Source organism: Passer domesticus, chromosome 7, assembly GCF_036417665.1.
Source record: "Passer domesticus isolate bPasDom1 chromosome 7, bPasDom1.hap1, whole genome shotgun sequence".
In the NCBI taxonomy this organism is placed as follows: Eukaryota; Metazoa; Chordata; class Aves; order Passeriformes; family Passeridae; genus Passer; species Passer domesticus.
In genome coordinates this window covers 40,457,388-40,476,268 of record NC_087480.1, presented here as the reverse complement: position 1 = coordinate 40,476,268, position 18,881 = coordinate 40,457,388, and the positions used below count along the sequence as shown (strand labels likewise).

The 18,881-nt window shown below is 39.4% G+C and overlaps 1 protein-coding gene and 1 long non-coding RNA gene across 2 annotated transcripts in view; one reads left to right on the top strand and one right to left on the bottom strand.

Annotated features, from left to right (window-relative positions):
- The window catches only part of CRB1 (crumbs cell polarity complex component 1), a 95,900-nt gene that overhangs the window by 34,225 nt on the left and 42,794 nt on the right, over positions 1-18,881 (bottom strand). Inside the window, exon 6 of the mRNA XM_064427918.1 lies at positions 866-1,813. Coding sequence (XP_064283988.1) covers positions 866-1,813 — 948 coding nt within the window. The remainder of the gene's footprint in view (positions 1-865; positions 1,814-18,881) is intronic.
- Positions 1,622-6,613, top strand: LOC135304945 (uncharacterized). Its single transcript, XR_010366185.1, has 3 exons — positions 1,622-1,805; positions 5,787-5,865; positions 6,469-6,613. It is a non-coding gene; the product is annotated as an uncharacterized LOC135304945 (long non-coding RNA).

Below are 18,881 nucleotides of genomic sequence, written 5' to 3'. Positions count from 1 at the left end.
AAACTTTGCCTGGGGAAGGATTACACAGCTCAGCCCAAAGCATTCCAGAGGGTTGCTGTATTTACAGCTCTAGATCACCCAGCAGATGCAGCTGGACAGGGACCTCCTGTTGTCCTTCCACTTGGCCCCTGCCTGCACTGCAAAGATCATTTGTAGCAGGGGAAGTGCTACAGGCATCTGCAGCTTTTGTGTCCCTGCTCACCACTGCCTTGGAAGCTGCTTGCTGAGAGGAGCTCTTCTGCTCACCCAGACAGAGCCATGTTTCCCTCTGGTCCCCATGCAGCTCTCTGGGAACAACAGCCTGCACTGGGGATTGTCCAACCCCACCTTGGGACCAGCTGAGGGATGAATGGACCCTGTTTCCAGCTGCTGAAGCCTGCCTGCTCCTTGGGCTAATAAGATTAAACTAAGAGTATAATCTCATTCATTTCTTTTAAATTGGAATCTGTCTTTTTTTAGCTTATAGTACTTTTGCTTGCCTTTTATTGCCATAAATTAATTTCTTCATAAAAGCCTAGATGGCTCGAGGATAAAATTTTCAAAGAATTTTTCAGAGAATTTCAGTTTTTCAGAGTTTGTGGAGTTCTAAGAGCACTGAGAGGACTTTAAAACAAGAGGAGTGGAATCCACCAGTTTAGCTTTTTTTTTTTTAATTTTTGTCAGGCTGAAAAGCAGCCTTCTTGGGAAAGTAACTAGAAATAACAAAGGCGTGCCACTACTAACCTCTTGCACTGGCTTACCACTTGACATTAAGCCCCAGAGGTCCTAAGGGTCACACCGTTTCACCGCCAGGTAAATGGGATGGTTTGTGGCCAGTTTTCAGCAGGCACATCAAACACAGACAGCACAGACAGTGCTCCCTTACCTGCTGCACACTCTGGCCCCGTGTAGGGCCGGTAGCAGTCGCAGTGGTAGCTCAGCCACAGGTTGATGCAGCGTCCCCTGTTCTGGCACGGGTGGGGGTCACACCAGTCCTTTTTAGCACATCCTGTCCTGACATTTAAAGATGACCCAGATGACACATTCTCTGGAGTAATAACATTCAAGTCTATCTCAATATCCTGAAGACAGCCTACAAATGAAGGTGCAGAATGTGTATTAAAGGTGTTCTGTAGAGAGTTGCTGTTCCCCACTGGTAAGCCGCCCAAAAACGTGCTCTGAAACGCAAACATCACCAGCTCGTTATCTATCTTAGCAGACGTTTTATTGAGACAGGACTCTACACAAGAGCTGTCAAGCAAATTAAGAATAACAGCTCTTGCCAAGGTTACCTCCACTGAATGCCATTCTCCATCACTGACATTATGTGGGATATGCAAAAGAGCCTGTGGCTGATTATTGACTTGCACGGATAAATGTAAGTAGCCGTTCAGTAATTCCAACTTTGCAAAGGTGTTTTTCTCCCCTCGGTGAAACAGAAAAGCTGTGGGTTGCACAGTTTGAAACCTCAGGTTTATATTATAGAAAAAATCCTTTTTATGGGTCTGGGGATTCTTCAACAAAAGGAAACTGTTTCCTTGAAAAGAAAATGTGGTTATGGTTTCACAGTGTGTTCCAGTATACCCAGGTGAACATATGCAGCTGAATCCATGTTGGCCATTTTTTAAATGTGGGATACATATTCCATTGTTTTGGCATTGATGATCAGTACAGCCATGCAGAACTTCTGTACAGTTCCAGCCACCATAAAAAATCCCTTCTTTGTCTGCAGGTGGGCAATGGCAAGTGTAATTTCCAGGAAAATTCTCACAGATCCCACCATTTTGGCAAGGGTTCGTGTAACATTCATTGACGTCTTCCTCACAGTGAGTACCTGAAGAATAAACAAAGAATTAGGTATTCTGGTTTAAATAACTGGAGCCCAAAATAACACTTTAATAATGTGTTTTATTAAATTATCTTTTATTAGATAAATAGATGATGGACAAGTAAAAGAATATACTGTAAATATAAAAAGGCCATTCAATTGTCATGGTTTCCTTGTGCAAAGTATTATGTAAGCACCTAAGTTAATAACCACATTTTGGAGAAAAGAACCAAACAAATGCATAGTTTTGATATGGATAATGTGATGAAATTAAGATAAACATCATCAGATGGGATAAAAAAAATTGTTTTCCACGTATCCTATGGTAGCAATTTAGAATGCTTTGTAAAGAACTGAGTTATCACATACAAAACCCCCAAGAGTTGTTGCATAATTCCTATCCATAATATAGTATGGGGATGAGCTAGAGGATGATCTGTTGGTCATTCCTTCTTTCACATGTTCATTCAACAGTGTAAGGACTACAGACTATTATTCCTGGTCCCATTAGAAACATCTTGGAGCAACACTCTTCAAGTGACAGTCATAGGATTTACAAGTGATATTTGACATGGTGGGTCAGTCTGACAAGTGGGTGAACATGCCTGCAAAAAGTACATACTGCAAAAAGTATGCACTACAGGGGAACTTTTTTACCTCTCCTCTACACAAAATATGAAGCAAGAAAAGATGAAAAGAATATTCTCTCAAATGTATCAGAGGTTGATTGGTGATGAGAGCGTTTGTGCAGGAGATTGTCAACACAGTCTCATGTTTCCTCTTCCATATAATGCTTGGCTTCTGATATATCTGGTAAAAGGAGAACTCCTCATCTCAGCCCCATTGTAATTGGATTGATGTGGCCTAAGTGGGTCTGCTGGATCACACTTCACAAACAAAACCAAATCTGTTCCTCTTGTAAAACTAATCTGTTTACCTCTCTACACTGCTGTTCATCTATAAAGAGTAATCACAGTAACCTCTCCCCTGAGCAATTAAGTGACCGATATGCATGCAGTGGATCAGGGAAAATCTGTTTCTCATCTCCCTTGGAAGCAGTCAAAATATCCAAATACTTTTTTGATAATTCATGCTAAGTCCAACTCTTAACATTTCCACTTCCCTTCATGGTTATCCTAGAGAAAAATGATAAGCACTTTGCAGATAATTTTCAATCTAGTATCACCAGCACAAATTAAATAGATACCTTTTCATCCATCCCCACAGCAAAACTGCTGCCTGTAAATCAGATAGTTGAGATGTGCTGAGGCTTATGGAGTGGCAGCTGGGTGCACCAGGCACCACATCTAGCTTTATGTACAAATTCACGCCAGGCTTTATTTCTATAACAAACACAGCCATTCCTCATGGAAAATTAGAGAGCAGCATTCAGCCACAATGAATTGCTTCAAATAGCAGCAGATAAGTGTAGTTACTCAGGGTAATTCTTTCCTTGTCCACTTTATTCAGTCACAGTTGTAACTGGGCCCATCTGGGAGAGTGGTAAGTACAGGAGAGCCAGAAACTGACGCTGGGAGAGATTTGTTTAAAAGATTAGCCAGAGTAAAGTGGTCATAGCAGGTATGCAAAAGACTCTGCAGCGATCCAAGTCACTCATCAGTGGTCAATTAAAGCATAAACTGACTTTCCCCTTGAAGCTTCAGGCCATGGAGCACAGCTAGTGCCATCTCCCTGGCCTGGCAGTGGGGTTTTGCTCTCTCTCTCTGTTTTCCAGCCAGGCTCATCTTTATTCCAGTGAGAGGTGTCTGTGTGTACCTTAATGTGCCGTGGCACCTGGCAGAACTGCCACTCATTGGGGCTGACTTGCTCAAGTAAAGCACAGTTCCCAAACCATTCCTGACTGGGGGCCAGAGCCACGTCTGCTTTGTCCAGTCTGTGGCAATTCAGTCTTAGCAACTTGTCCTGTTTTTGCTATTCCTGTATATGAAAGGTGGAGTTACTGTGAGCTGTTTCCTGTTTTGGTCAATGTTTTAGTACATCTCCTGCCTGACACTGCTCCCTTCCCTGCTCTGACATCGAGAACAATGTGTCCTCGGGTCTTTTACACAACTCAGTTTTAATACAGTGGCTGTGGAATGAAGGTCTCTGGGGTTTTTGCATCAAAGATAAAAATTAGTCCAGCCCACAAGCAGCTGGATCAGGTTGTGCTTAGCCTTGTCATAGGGCTTCAGAGTGGACAGACTGTGCTTAGGGATTTAGAGACTGGGAGCCCCTGTGAAACCTTTCATTAAAAAAATCAGCATTGTGAATGGCTAGATCCTTAGTTGTTGCATTTTCAGTAATGTGTGGTGATTCTCTGTGTGCTACTTTATTATCCCACAGCACCTGCCAGACATTCCCTTTCCCTTGTAACTTGTGGTCCAAGTCACACTTTGCAATAGTGACTTGCCTGTGGAAAGGATAATACAGATGCATTTACCTTTACAATAATCTTTACTGTCTGTGTTGTTCTCTACTTAATCAGATAAGACATAAAATTAACAAAATTATTGAATGCGAATGCTGACTTTTTAAAAAAAATCATATATATTTCTATTTTTAAATTTATATAAGACATTTGATAAAAGAAATTATCAATGTCCAACAAAGAAATAAAATTAGTTTTATGAGGAGCTACTACTATTATTATTACTATTATTATTGTTGTTGTTGTTGTGTTGTCTATAGAAAATGAATAGTATCAGTTATTAAATACAAAGTGACTGTTGTAGAGCCACTTCAATACATAGATTTCATACTCATTTCAGTGTCTCAACACAGTGCTTATTTTTAAAGTAATGATATTAAAAATACATTGCAAAATAATTATTCTGTTGGGTTGTGCATATAGATATATACGTGTATGCACTTATATATATAGGACTACTATTTCATAATAAGATTAGCACAAGCACAAATACAGGTCACACCAAAAGACAAATAATAAGTCACTTTTTTCATATCAAGAATAAATAAATCAGCTGTTCTTGCAAGTGGTGTTGATACTGCTTGTTATCTGCCAATTGCTATGCAAGCAAAGACCACTGTCAGTCAAGATAAAAGCACTCTAGATAAAAGGATTAGTCAATATTTATAGAACTGTATAAGCAGTTCAAATAGCTCAGGTTGGAGACATTAGCATGTAAAAGGAGTATTCTCAAAAGATGTAAGACATACCAAAACAAGTGCAAAGGCAACCAGTTTTTTTCCAGTGGTTACATGCATTAACTCAGCTAAGCATATTCATGTTTTTAAGGGAAAAAGTAAGTAGAATCATACAGCATTTTCTCTTCTAAATATATTACACCCTGACATAAAATTTCAGATAATGTGAATATTTTTAAAGATGATTACTTTTCCCACCTGTAAAGTTGTTTTGGTTTTTTTTCAAAACAGAGATGAAACAGTTCCTTTGATTCAGTTTGATAGCATTACTCATCTGTCTCCTTTTTTCACTAACACATTATTACTATATGGTGGCTATTTTCTTACTGTTAACCTCTTAATTAAACTCCCTCTTTCAAATTTAGCAACAAAGATTTCCTGCAGAAAGGGAGGACAAAAGCAATTATTCAAGCACAATTCTGCTGAATGCCACTGATTTTCCTTTGGATTAAACAATTATAAAAGTATTATCCAAATGACACTTTTGATACACACCTTTGGTTAGAAATCTGCTTACAACCTTTTGCCTTTCCAGTCCCCTGACCCCAAATAAATATCAAGAAACTACAAGCAAACAACCTGAATAAGGTTCTACACATTCAATACAGTATAAGTACACATTCAAATTCACAAAAAGAAAATATTTACCTGTAAACATTGTCATTAAAATGATGTAAACTTGTATCCTAGTTGCAACCATCTTTTTCCGCAGGAAAATTTCCGAAGGAAAAAGATCGTTTAGCACTTAAGCAGTTGACAGCGTAAATTTCTGTAAAATTCACAACAGTTCTTACTATAAAGGCTTCCTTTCCAGGATTAGCTTGCTCCACTTCTGTACCTGCTGATGTAGTCTGATGGTGTATTTTGCCCAAGCCAGATCAACAAGGCTTAAAGTAAGACCCATTAAACTGCTTACACAATAGATATGTATCCTATTTAAATTCTTTTTTCTCCAAGTTCATGCTCACACTGAACATTGTTTCTGTTTCACAGAAATGCTAGTATTAGGATTCATTCAAAACTGATTGGTCACTTTTTTGTTATTTTGGTATTGTTTTTTAAGACTTTTTTTTCCTTTGAAAAGGTTTGTTAATCCAGATCAACTCTGTCATGGTCACTGTCATTCAGAGAAACTGTACATCTCAATAAGCAGATAGAAAGGATCTAAAATTTGATCCTGTTTTTTTATTTATAAAGTAATTTTTTTCCATTTGCTCTCTCTACTTAATAGAAGTCTGTGTCTCTAGATTTTTGAATGTGCTAAAGACATGTAAAAAATAATTTACTAAAAAATTGTTTTCTTCAGCTCTTGAGCAGCATATTTTGATTTAGACTAAATTTAATGAGGGGAAAATTGAGTTCAGGGATTTAACTACTTATTTCTGTGGTAATTTTAGCAGCAGACCTTATTTTTGTCATTTATGTTTATCAATTGATTCTAACTAATTTATTCACTAATTAGAAAATTCCTGACCTTGTGTCACATTTGGGTTTAGGTTCACCAAAAGACTCATACAGAGAACACAAATTTGGATTCATTTAATCTACAGTTCACAATTGCTTTTATGGAGATGCTCAGAAAGCTGCTGCTTCTTCCAGCCTCTGACACAGGAATAAATTGAGTTTTCCTATAACACATTTAAATACTAAAAGGTGAAAATTTCACCCCAGCTCTTGGCAAGGTGAGTAAGGCAGCTTAAAAAAAAGTTCATTTTGATAATTTAGTGTGAATGCACCTTTAGTGCTTGTCAGACATCTCATGCTGTAGTTTGATAGTTGTTGTGCACTTTATTTTGAATATTGCAAGAAGAAGCTGGAGGTTCTCAGTAGCTGTCATTCCTTTTGCAGTGTGACTGTGACAACAGGACTCTGAGGGAAGGTTATGAGCACACACAGAGGGGACAACAGGTGGGGACAGACATCTGCTCTTACAGCTCAGTGACACCACAGGGCTGGTGGCACACTGAGACAGGGGAACTTTGGAGAAGGGCATCCAGCAAATGGCCCAAAGCCATGCCAGAACCACTGGTGGGAGTTTGAACAAACCTGCCAGGAGCGGAGACTCTAATTACAGTCAGAGATTGTGTTTAATAACATTTTCATATACAAACTAAAGAGAAAATTCCATGTAAAGCCACTATAAAGCAGGTACAAAACTTGTGTTAATCCTGCCCAGAAAGTAATTGTCAGAAGTTCCCTGTCAAACAGGGATTTGGTTATGGTTTGGGATTGTCCTGGCTTTGCTCTGGTTGGTGTTTTCATAAAAGATGTGGATGTTGGCTCAGAAAGCTTGCCTAGTAAATTTTCTGATAAAGCAGGATTAGGTGAAACTTTTGATTTTTTTTTAAAGATAAAATGACTTTTATAGGTGAACATAAGAAATTTGAGAAATGGTCTGAAAAATATTGTATTCCATTCTAGAAGAGGTCACCCTTCAATATTGGTTAGAGACAAAACCGTAGTGAGACACAAGGCAGCAGATGCTACCTTAGACCCACAGACAGCCCAAATGATACCTGCATGCCTGACCCTCGCACATCTATTTTTCCATGATTTTGTTCCTCCCTAGAATGAAATACTTCCCAGCAATTGAGCTGTAGGTGTGTCAAACTCTGCATGCACATACAGGTATCTCTACACATACAGGTATCAAATGCAAGCAGGAGTAAACCTTGGAGAAACTCAGAATTTAGCATCCCCCTCAGAATATACTTCAGGAAGACAAAGAGTTTGCAATAGCACCTCCTCCATCTTTATTTTAGAGTTTTGGAAATGCCTGTTATAAAATCCTACCCAAGGCACAAACAAGTCTCTCTTCAAGGGACTCATTAATCCTGAGGCCAACAGAAAGATCTGGCAGAGCACATACTCTTCAGTGCCCTGGGTTTTAGCAGACAATCATGAAAATTCTAACTTTGCCACATCTGTGCAGATAATTGCAAAGGGATAATTACTTTTTGCTGGAAGGAGGAAGTGCACGTTCATGAGTGAGTAAGCGTAAGGAAATAAATTGACCATCTCTGTGTCATTGTAATTAAACCCCATGCTTGTGGGTATAAATCAGTCACCATGCAGGTCAGGAAGGAAGTTTTACTCTTATGTACATCGGTGCACAGCAAGGGAAGGGTATTTAAATGGACTTTTTTTTTTTCACCTGTTTCTTCAGTAAAGAACTGGCTCAAATTTGGTACTGAACTTAATGTGACCAGTGCTCTGATCTTGCATGGCAATTTCTATTGCACTCCTGGCAGGAAAAGCTTGTGTAAAATGAAGGACAGAACACAGAATAGAGTTGGAGCACATGGAAAATGGGATTTTTAAAATAGTAGGATAATAAGCATTTGTTAACATTGGGCTAATTTGCACATGATACCTTTCACACAGAACTCTAATTTCTTAAGGTTGTCAGACCTTGCTAGTTATTCCTTTATTGCAGACAAATTCATTATTCTGCTATTTTTTCCTCTTGCCATTTGAAATGTATATATAAAGTTAATACTGGCTAGGAAAAAAAATTAAAATAGAAATACAGTTGAGTGGCTTGGCTTAATCATTAAATATGTCACTCTAGCTGAGGGATATGGAATTCATAATGTGCTACATTCAGAATGGCATGCTGTAATTCAATCTTTTTAAATGTTGCTGGCCCGAAGCTTCATAGACTAGTTTGAATTTTCAGTAAAATGGATTTTTTTAAAGTAGTAAAAACCCCCAATCCCTTAATCTCTTCAATCAGTAAAGGTTCCTGAGAGCAAAAGTACTTGGAAATGTTTTTCCACTTGTTTCACATGTTTTGTCACACCTAAAATAGTTTTCATTTGAAAAGGAAAAAAAAAAATAGAGAAGAAGAAAATCATGTACATGCCATAGGTGATTAGTTGTTTAGTGAGATCTGGTGTGTTTATTTTATTTTAGGAATATTGGAACCAGCCGTCTGGGCTGGGCTTGGCCGCAGCTCCGGGGCAGCCGGAGGGCCCCGAGCGCGGCCACCGCGCAGCACGGCCGGGCCAGGGGACACCGCCTGGCAAGGGCCAGCACCGTGTCCTGCAAGGCAGCACAGCCACGCTGCTGCCTGCAGCCTACCCCTCCAGCCCCCATCTCAACTTGCACAGCCAGCCATGTGGATCCAATTGTGGGATTAGGGTCTGAATCTGGAGTAAAGAAAAACGCGTTGAAGAAATATGTCCCGGCGTGGCACTCACTTGGAGTGATGGAGGCAAGGAAGAAAATCAAATGGTGGCAGCCCAGTTTTTCCAGGCAGCATCCTTTTGGAGTGGGTTTTCTGGCTGCACAAATGTGTTGTAGCTATGGCCATGCTGACAGTAGGAGATAGGAAGGGGAGAAGAGAGGAGGGAGAGCACAACTACAGGGTGTGACAGATTAGAGTAAAGTGATGGAAAAAAGAGTAGGTAAGATTTTGGAGACTAAATAGATGAAAAATAGTGAAAGATGGGACTGGAGAAAAGGAAATAAAAATATGGGAATCAGTGATAATTCTGAAGATTCTTGTGTTGGCACTTGAGACAGCGTTCTTGTCAGACACGTGGGCATTTGAGGGTAGTAAGAGAACAGAGTATATGTGTATGGCCATCCATCTATACAAGATGTGTGAGGGATGCTAACAAAGGCTGCAGATCATATACAAGATCTACACAGAGACCTGGGCTAAAACTGAGAGTGGGAAAAGGAGACCATGGGAGCAATACCAGAGACAGCAAAATTAGAAAAAAAAAACCAGCCATAGATAATTTTTTTTGTAATCAAACAGCCATGTGATTCATAAAACACAGGGAGAATTAGGACAGACTCATAGAAAAAATTTACATTAAAAAGGACATTGACTCAAAGGGTCAGGACATCATCTAGAGAAGAAAATGTAATAGCAGGTTTCAGAGAATTTGTTATTTGATACCCAATTCTGGACCAGATATTTAGAAGCCAAAGAAAGATATTTGGTGTTCTGCTTTCCAGTATGGGGTTTTTCTGGTGTGCTCGCTAAGTTGGAAAAAAGAGTATGTATGATCCAGCAATTTTTCATGTATTACCTTTTAGAAAACAGTGGCAAGACTGTCAAATTCAAAGCATTAATGATCTGATTTGCATTTTCTGTAGATTTATGAGCTTGTACATTGAGATGATGTGTGTGCATTTGAACTGAAATATATCCAGAGGGATCTTAAAACAACCAATACCTTTGAGTTGTTTAATTAGATCATACAAGGTCATGTTTCATTGACTTGAAAATCTGTTTGGAGCATATGATTCACTTTGGAATTAGGAAACAAATTAATTTTCTGTCCTACAAACACTTAAGGGCTTTAAAAGAGTGCTGGCTGTTGATGAACAGAACCATTGAGAAATGTACTCAGTGTCTTGTCTCCCCTAAAAGGGATTTTCTACCTTGTCACTTGCTGGCTGTTCCCTATTTGTTTTAACTGAGTTAGGCAAGCACAGCCACTGTGCTGTCTAGTGTGAAACAGCTTCTGCCCTGAAATGGCACTCTGGAAAATTTCAGTCATTTGCAGGATTTTCTCATTTTGTTATAACTAATGTGAATTTCCGCAACATGCAAAAGTGACTGTGTTTACATAACTTTGTTGTCAGTCCTTATTGAAACAATCTGAAACAGCCAGAAGGCCAGAAAATCATAATTTTAATAGGGCCTATAGAGTTTAATTGATAATAGAGATGTGAGAATAGAGAAATGTAAAATATGAATGGGTGACTGCACATAGCATGTTTATACTGTATGTATTTTGAGCTGTGCACAGCATAACTGTATAAAGAGCATGGCTATGCTGTGTATAATCACATTTCTCTATTCCTAGAGTATATATATTTACATTATTTATTATAAATTTAAATACAGAAAAAATCCCACTTTTTATTATTTTATGTGTGTTTTCTTTCCTGGGTAAGCTGTGACCTGCTCCAGAGCAGATGTAGATGCAGATTGTAGGTGCTGAGATTTTGGGCTGTGATCTTTCAGTCCCTCTCTGTGTCAGTGGGAAGGGCAGAGGATCATACCTCTTTTCACTTGAGCAGCATAATCCATTGCCCTCACTCCCTGCAGTGTTAGTGTGAAAATTCATCTAAATGGTACCTTTGTTCATCCTAGGTTTCATATGCCTAACCCCTGTCAAGGCTGGGCAGATTGAGACCCAAGCTGGCTTCATTTTTGCCTGGTCACATTTCAGTCCTGATGGCAGAGGGTCAGCACAGACCTCAGCTAGGACTGTGTGTGCTTGCCATGGAATCCTGGCTGCCTGCTGGGGGATTTCCTGCACCATATTAGAGGTATGAGATTCAGCTAGATTAAATCTAGTTTTCTCTATGTCTTTATGTTTTACAGTTCACTTCTGTGGCTGTGCAGACTTTTTTGCAGTACAGCATTTAAGTAGTTTTCTTTATTTGGTACTACAGGCAGTGATTTACCATGATGTTCTGGCCTCACAAACAGGTCTAATAACAGATTCTGAACCCTCTTTGTTAAGAAAAAATAGTGCCCATAGGACAGAGACTACAGCCATAATTGTATTGATCATTATAATTCTCTGTATTAGTGTCATGTTGTTAGCACAGCCAGACTTGAAGAATTACAGCAGTGGGAGAGCAATCTGAATCAGATCCACCAAATCTACTTCTAGCAGTTAATTATCAGCATAAATTAGCTGTCTATACCAGGTTTTTTTCTTCTCTCCAAGACTATTGAAAGTGCAAAGTTCATTGTCAGCCAGGGAAGGAAAGTGTTTTCCTTAATCTGGTTCTCCTTACACAGTCAACAGAAGTCCTTTTCTAAGTTAATTCAAATATTTTTAAAGGATCAGCATCCAGGTCATCAGTAAAAGGCTAGCTCAACTTCTTTGAAATTCTCCTTGTACCTGAAAAAATCAGTCCAGGCACCTAAACAGAAGCAGGCTGTGCCTTACTAGAGTCACCTCTGAGTTTATTTTGAACAGTGCCAATGAACAGGCACAAAAATTCTGGGCTTTATCACCTGTTCCTCTTATTAGCAAACACTGTATAATTAAGAGCTAGATGCTACAGGGAACAATTAATGTAAGAGCTTTTATGTAGTATATCACATAAAATTAGTTTCAGTGCTCACTTTATCAGCTTATTTTTATTACTCAAAATCCCCACATATTCTTTATGTCCTTGAGAAGACCTTAGACCTGGGACTCATCACTGCTAATTAATTGCCAGCAAACTGCAAAACTCCTGAGTCCAATCCACCAAAAGCATTAAAGCAATCTTTTTATTTATTAATAATTGAAATGGGAACTGTGTATATATATATATACACACACACACACACGCATATCTATATCTATATATCTATATATATATCTGTGTACATTTGTGGATACAAAATTAGAAAGAGTTCTTTATGCACCTGAGAGTTTGTGCTGGGGAGACAGGTAATCTTCAGGAAGGACATGGAATTCTTCAAAGGGATTCACCCTCCAAGCCCATCCAGCAGAAGAAGCTGTGGCCAGCTGGCAGGAAAGCAGCTCTGCCATGCTCTGAGCAGGCTGGGCATGAGGCAGATGTGAGCCTGGCAGCAGAGAGGACCAACACATTCCTGGTCTGTGCTGGGAATTGTGCTGCCACCAGGTGAAGGGAGGTGACTTCATCTCTGCTCAGCACCAGGGAGACCCTGCCAAGCCCAGCTCTGCTCTCCCCAGGTACAAAGAAGGAGCAGTGACAAGAGGGCAGGTCTGGCCAAGGGCCCTGAAGGGGTTGAGGAACTGGAAAATCTGTCAGGAGGAGAGACTGAGAGCTGGGGTTGCTCAGAGGTTGAAAGGAAAGCCAGTTTTAAAGGCAGGAGATAGCCTTCAATTAAAATATAATATAAAAACTTCACCCCAATTTGCCTGTTCCTTCTCTTTGGTTCCTTCTCATGGATGGAACTCTTCTCAAGACATGCTCACATTAAGTGTGACTCTCAGCTGTATAGATGTCCTGCTTTCCATTTCAAAATGCTGCATCTAGTAAAAAAATTCTTTTTAACAACCACAGGTGGTAAATCTGACACATAATCACACTGTAGAAGTTAAGAGTTAATATTAGGGTTCCTTACTCCATTCCCCTGTACACAGGCTTGGCAGTGTTAATCCAGGAAGGTTTAGAAGATTATGTGTACATGACAGCCCTGAGGATTTCCATCATCGTGATTTTCCTTCCAACTCTTTTTTTGAAGAGCGTAATGACCTATGACAACTGAGCTTTATTCTCTGAGGAGCCTGACATTGCTTCTGTTTAATGGATCAGACAGTTTGTGATACATCAGCTCTAGACACTTTCTTCCCCATGTCAACCTGGGGTACCTCTTCAATATTTCCCATCTGTGCTGACCTGTGTGATCAAGAGGTCATGTCCTGAAGTCAAACCCAGAATCGAAACACTCACTCCTACCACGGGCCAGACTATTAATGCAACCCATTTAATTTACATCAACTTGGAACTTGACATTCAATTTCTCAGTCCAGAAGCAATTATTTTTAAAGGAACATGCCAACAATATTGCTTGGCTTAGAATGGTGAAAGTTCAAAAGGGTAAAAAACATTTCACACCATAAATAAAGAATTGATTATACTTGAAAACAAAGTTTGTAATTACTACTGACATTTCTGAGCCTAGATGAGGTGCCTTTTATGCTTTAAAAACTGATGTCATTCCTGCCACTGGCATTATGGGAACCTTATGTAAGGGTCTGAAATAGTCCTTTGCTGATATTTTAAGTACAAAGAGGAAAACATGAACATTTTGCACAATTCCTGGGGTTTTTCTTTTGTCAAGAAGGGGTGCAAAATTCTTTGTGGTTGCTTCCCTTCAGTGAATAGTCTGTGAGCAGGACATAATTAGTAAAATTCTTAATTTGTTGTTCTTGTGTGAAAGCCAAGCCCACAATGTGCTACAAAATTTTAACTAGGAATAGTCCTGTTTGGATCACCAAATTACTCTTTTCTACTCAAAACTATGGTGCTTGCTTTCTCCACAGCTTTTACAGCCCTGGGTGGACTCTGCATGTCCGGCTGCAGACCTGAGCTTCCCACAGAAGATCCTGCTAACCAAACTGCGTGGTGAAAAAGCTGAAAACTGCCACTAAGAATATGGACTAGCAAACAGGGCTCATCACAAAGTCCTTGGGAAGCAGCAGCTCCCAGAGCAGGCTGCAAGGACAGCCCTGGCACAGCAGCTCTAGCCAGAGCTCGGGAATGTCTCACAGACACTGGACATGGACAGCATTCCTCGCTCCCTCTGCTGGCTCACAGGTACAGAGACCTGGTTCTCAGAGCTCTGATGATACAAAAGTGCTGATTCCAATCCTAACAAATTGCATGTTTTCCCAGCAGCTGATACTTTTTTAGCAAGGTAATACAAGGTTATGCTAAGCTGTGTAAAACCTTTCGTTTGTAAACAAAGTGATGAATGGCATTATACCATTTATATTATAGCAGTTTAACAGCAGCCTGCATACTTTAATTTTTTATCTCAATGTAGGTCAATATTGTCAACATAATAAGCATTTGCAGGTTTGGCATGCAAAGATCATGCATTTTGCAGAAAGGAATGAAGACAAATCCTTGATTCCCACCTCAAAAAAAAAAATCCAGCCAGAAAGCTGTGCCCTTCAAAATAGCAAAAAATGAAAATCGGGGACCTTTTTAACTAGTAAGGCTTTCTATAAGCAGAGGAATAAAGTACTCTGAATTAGCTGTTATGTATGTGTTTACACATGTGTGCATTTCTTTATGTATTAGGAAGGACATATATGTGAAAACACATTTATTCTATATGTTCATGGTTCATGTACCAGCCTATGTGCTTTTTCCTGACTGAACTCTACCAGCTTTTCCCATGCTACTCATGAGGAGTTCCTCTGTTATGTAGGGAAAGAGAAGTAATGCCTCTTAAATGTTTGGCTGTATAATTTAGTGTATTTCCAATAAACTAAATTTTAATGGAGTTCACAACGGTGACGTTATTAAGGCTTGTTTTGAAATCATCTGTTGAACAAAACACTGAACTATTAAATCAGGTCATTTTGTTTATCACTTGACATTTGACCTTAAATATGCCATAAATTAAAAAGTATTGAGAAAGTAAAACATATTAGTCCTATAGCACAGGTCTTCTTTTTCCTGTCTGCTTGCCAAGCACTTTTTCCAGAGCAGTGAAAGCTGGATGTGTAGATTTAAATAAAGTTCCTTTCTGTTTGAGCAAAAGTTGTGCATCTGCTTAACTTTGCAATTTGCCTGTAACTGAAGCAGAACAATGCAGTCTTACACAAAGCAGTGCTAAAAAGCATATGCTGTAAAGTAACTCCTGAGATGGACAATCCAATTCTGAAGGAGACGAGCAAAGTTCTGCTGTCAGGTGTGTGCAGTACCTTTGATTTCACACAGGTTTGTGCATGGCTATCACTTAGACCACACTTTAAACTCAACTCTCATTAGTGGTAGCCTGTGCCATCAGATGTGTAACACTGCTGGGCTGGGGAAAAACCAAGAAAGAAATTAAAAGGCCAGAGAGATTCTTCAATATAGGAAGACAGAACTGAGTAGGCTCATAAGCTTAGTCAAGAGGTGGCAAAATTGGATTGTAGAGAGGCTATAAATACATGAGTTATGCCAATTAAAAAGGCTAGGAAAGGTTTATCCAGAGATTTAAGAAAGAAATCAAAAAGGTAAGTAGGCAGTGCTTGAAGAAGGCCCCAGGAGGAAAATTCTTACTGGATAGACTTGATTTAACAAGTAGTCAATCATACGATGGAATGACCCACCAAGAATGAATGTCAGTAAAATAACAGGTGCTTAAAAAGCATTATTCCTGATGCCAAACAATATCCAACTGCCTTATTTTTAATTATTTTTTAAAGCATTTTCTTCCAGGTACTGGACACATGAATTCATTAAATCTAAGGACATTATCTGTCTGTGTGCTGCAAGATCTGGGAGTTTATGGATTAAAAGCCATTCATCCCCTCCTCCTTCCCTTCAAGGAAAAAGCTTTTCATGCTAAAAAGTGTTTATGTGCAACACTGTTTAACACAGAGAGATGTGCCAGATTCAAAATATCCACTGCTTCCAGGCTCTGTCAATCACACTGGACTGCATTATACAACTTAACATATCAGTGCAACTAGAGAAAATAGATCGTAGTAATGATGGGTCAGCTGTCAAATTTAAAAGCATAAAACTCTATACATGTTCTGAAAATAATAATGGTAGATGCTTCCTAATGTTTGAATATCATATATTTCTAACTAAAAAAAAAACCCCAAAGCATCTGACCTTTGTGCACTCCTTTGGTGCTGAATAATGCAGAAGTGATGGCAGACATGTCTTTGCATTCCTAGTTGCAGCTTGCAAAAAGGAGAGACATTGTAATACATATTTCTCATTAAAAAATATACATAGGTATATCAGGGTTCTAAATATCACTCCCAGTGCTAAAAGCCAGGTTTGGGAATGAATTCTGTAAAGAGTTGTCATAAAAAGCTTGAGAGCTCATTTCCTAATGATCATGGTTCAGCTTTTGCTAAATTTTAACAGTGCAGCATTACCAGTAAAAACACTTTTCTCTCAAAAAATTCCCTTGTATAACAGAAATAACAGGGACAAGCTGAAATTCTCAATAAAGCCAAATTTTATTTCACTACAAGGAGTCCTCTGCATAGTCAGTGGCCATGCTAGGTGCATATTTTGTTTCTAGGATCTGAAACTATTTCAGTCTCTACTTGGAGCACATTAATTGGGGTAAGTGGATCTGATAATGATGTACAAACACATCCTTCATGAGCTGTGAGATTCACTATTCATCAAAGTAATGTCATTCATTATGATCCTATTGGACCTTATTCTATTTTTCTGAAGTGCAGATAATACCCAAACATTCAAATTCTAGTGAGTGAAACCCAAGCTGCAGAATACTGTAATCACAGAAATATTTTCAGGTGTTATTAATAACACTTAGGAACATATGCTACTCTTTTCTGAAGTGTCTTCCACCAAATCAGGATTTTTTAACCAGTGGTAAACACTAGGTAACTACTACAGGCAGAGTCAATGCCTTCAAGCAGTCGCTCTCAGAGTCTGCTGCCATGGAGGGGACAAGTTAAGTAATAGGAAGATTAATTTTTACCAAAAAAAAAAAAGCTATTAGGCTTTCATAAAGTGTCTCAAGATATGGGCTGTTAAGGAAAGAGCTGTCATGAAAAACACAAGTCAGTCTTAGTTGCTGTGGTGATTTATATGGTGAAAGAATGTAAAAATTACACTTTCTTTTACTAAATGGTATTTCTTAAAATTGTTCAAGAGGAACACTAGCTGCAGTAGAAATGAAATTGAAATGTCCCACTAGTTCTCTAATGGTAACTGATAAAGGAATGACAGATCCATAAATTCTTCCAGCTACAACCCAATTTCAGTGCTGCCCACAATGTTCTGAGGTATTGCTGCCCTTGCACGGCCATTACCTTACAGAGTGTGTGAATTGTGAGCTCAGCCTCGGCTCTCCTTCTGGAGAACTATCCAGAAAGGGTAATCACACTGTGATCACTAACAGTGTGCTTGGTCTGGGAGCTAAGCACGTAACAAATCATTAGTGCTTATTGCAAAGAAAGCAGTTTGATTGTGAATGAAGAGACAAGAAGAAGCTGAGGATCATGCCTCACTCTTGGGGCCTGAAAGCATTTGCTGCCCCCTGGAACAGACCACAGACCAGTGGTAAAAGACACACTTTGTCTTTTGAAGAGAATATTCTGATCGTTTCCAAAAATTAGAAAAAAAGGGAAGAAGGAAGAACTCTGTGGCAGAAATAGAGGAGCCAACTGAGAAGGAATCGGTTCTGAAAATGTGAACATCTCTTTACCAGGATGCTCCTAACTGAAGAAATGTTAAATAGTATTAGTGCCTAGAATCGTTAAAAGCTTGTCCAAATGCTCTTTCAAGATCAGAGACTTTAGCAGAGTTGCAAAATTACTTTAAAGTGCTAATTGTCTGTTTGGTGTAGAGTTTTTACAGGCAGTGGGTGCCTGCCAGGCCCTGAGGGCATCCTGTGTTGGTCCAGCCCATGCCCACGCTGCCCATGGAATGCTGGAGCCCCTGGAGACTGGCTGGGAGCAGGGACAGGAGCTGCTCCTCCTCCTTCCTCTGTGCTTTTGAACCCAGGGACACGTGGAGATCACAGGGGCTGGGACAGAGAGTCCACTATTCCCCACAGAGATGGGGCAGCGCTGTCGGAATCTCTCCAGGAAAGCAGTGACTGCCACACTCAGAGAACAGCCACATTTTTCATGTTGGGCTGCACATCTGCCCGACACCACCGAGCTGGTTTTGTAAGGGAACATTTCACAGCAGTCCAACAGTGGAAAAGGGATCCTATACTGACTGTCAATGCAGTTTGGGCAGTGAAGAAATGTGTTTGCATGCCAATTGCAGCCTCTCTGTGGTTCCACAGTGGTAAGTAGTCCAGAGAAAAAGAGAGATCTCAAGCCCTAATTCTATTTTTTCAGCAATTCATCTGTGTAGTACACACAAATGTACTTGGAATTTTTCCTTAAACCAGCTACTTTTGTTGGATATTTCACAGTATTGACATTTTCTTTCTTGAAACCGCTCATATGGGAATAATAATTAGCCAACAGTACCTCTGGACCTGTTAATTTTGAGTGCCTCTCTTCCCTGAGGGAGAGGCCTGAGTCCCACTGAAAAGAGGAGTGATGCTCTTGAAAGCTTAACTTGGAAATTGCTTTTTCTCTCTGTATTTTCTCCTTTTTTATCCTCATTCTTTCCGTGATCAACTTTTTCTTATTCTGAAGTCTTGGAATCAAGAGAAAATAACCTTTTAAACTGTGATGACAGGCCAGGGCATAAAATGAATTAACCTGGTATAATGGAG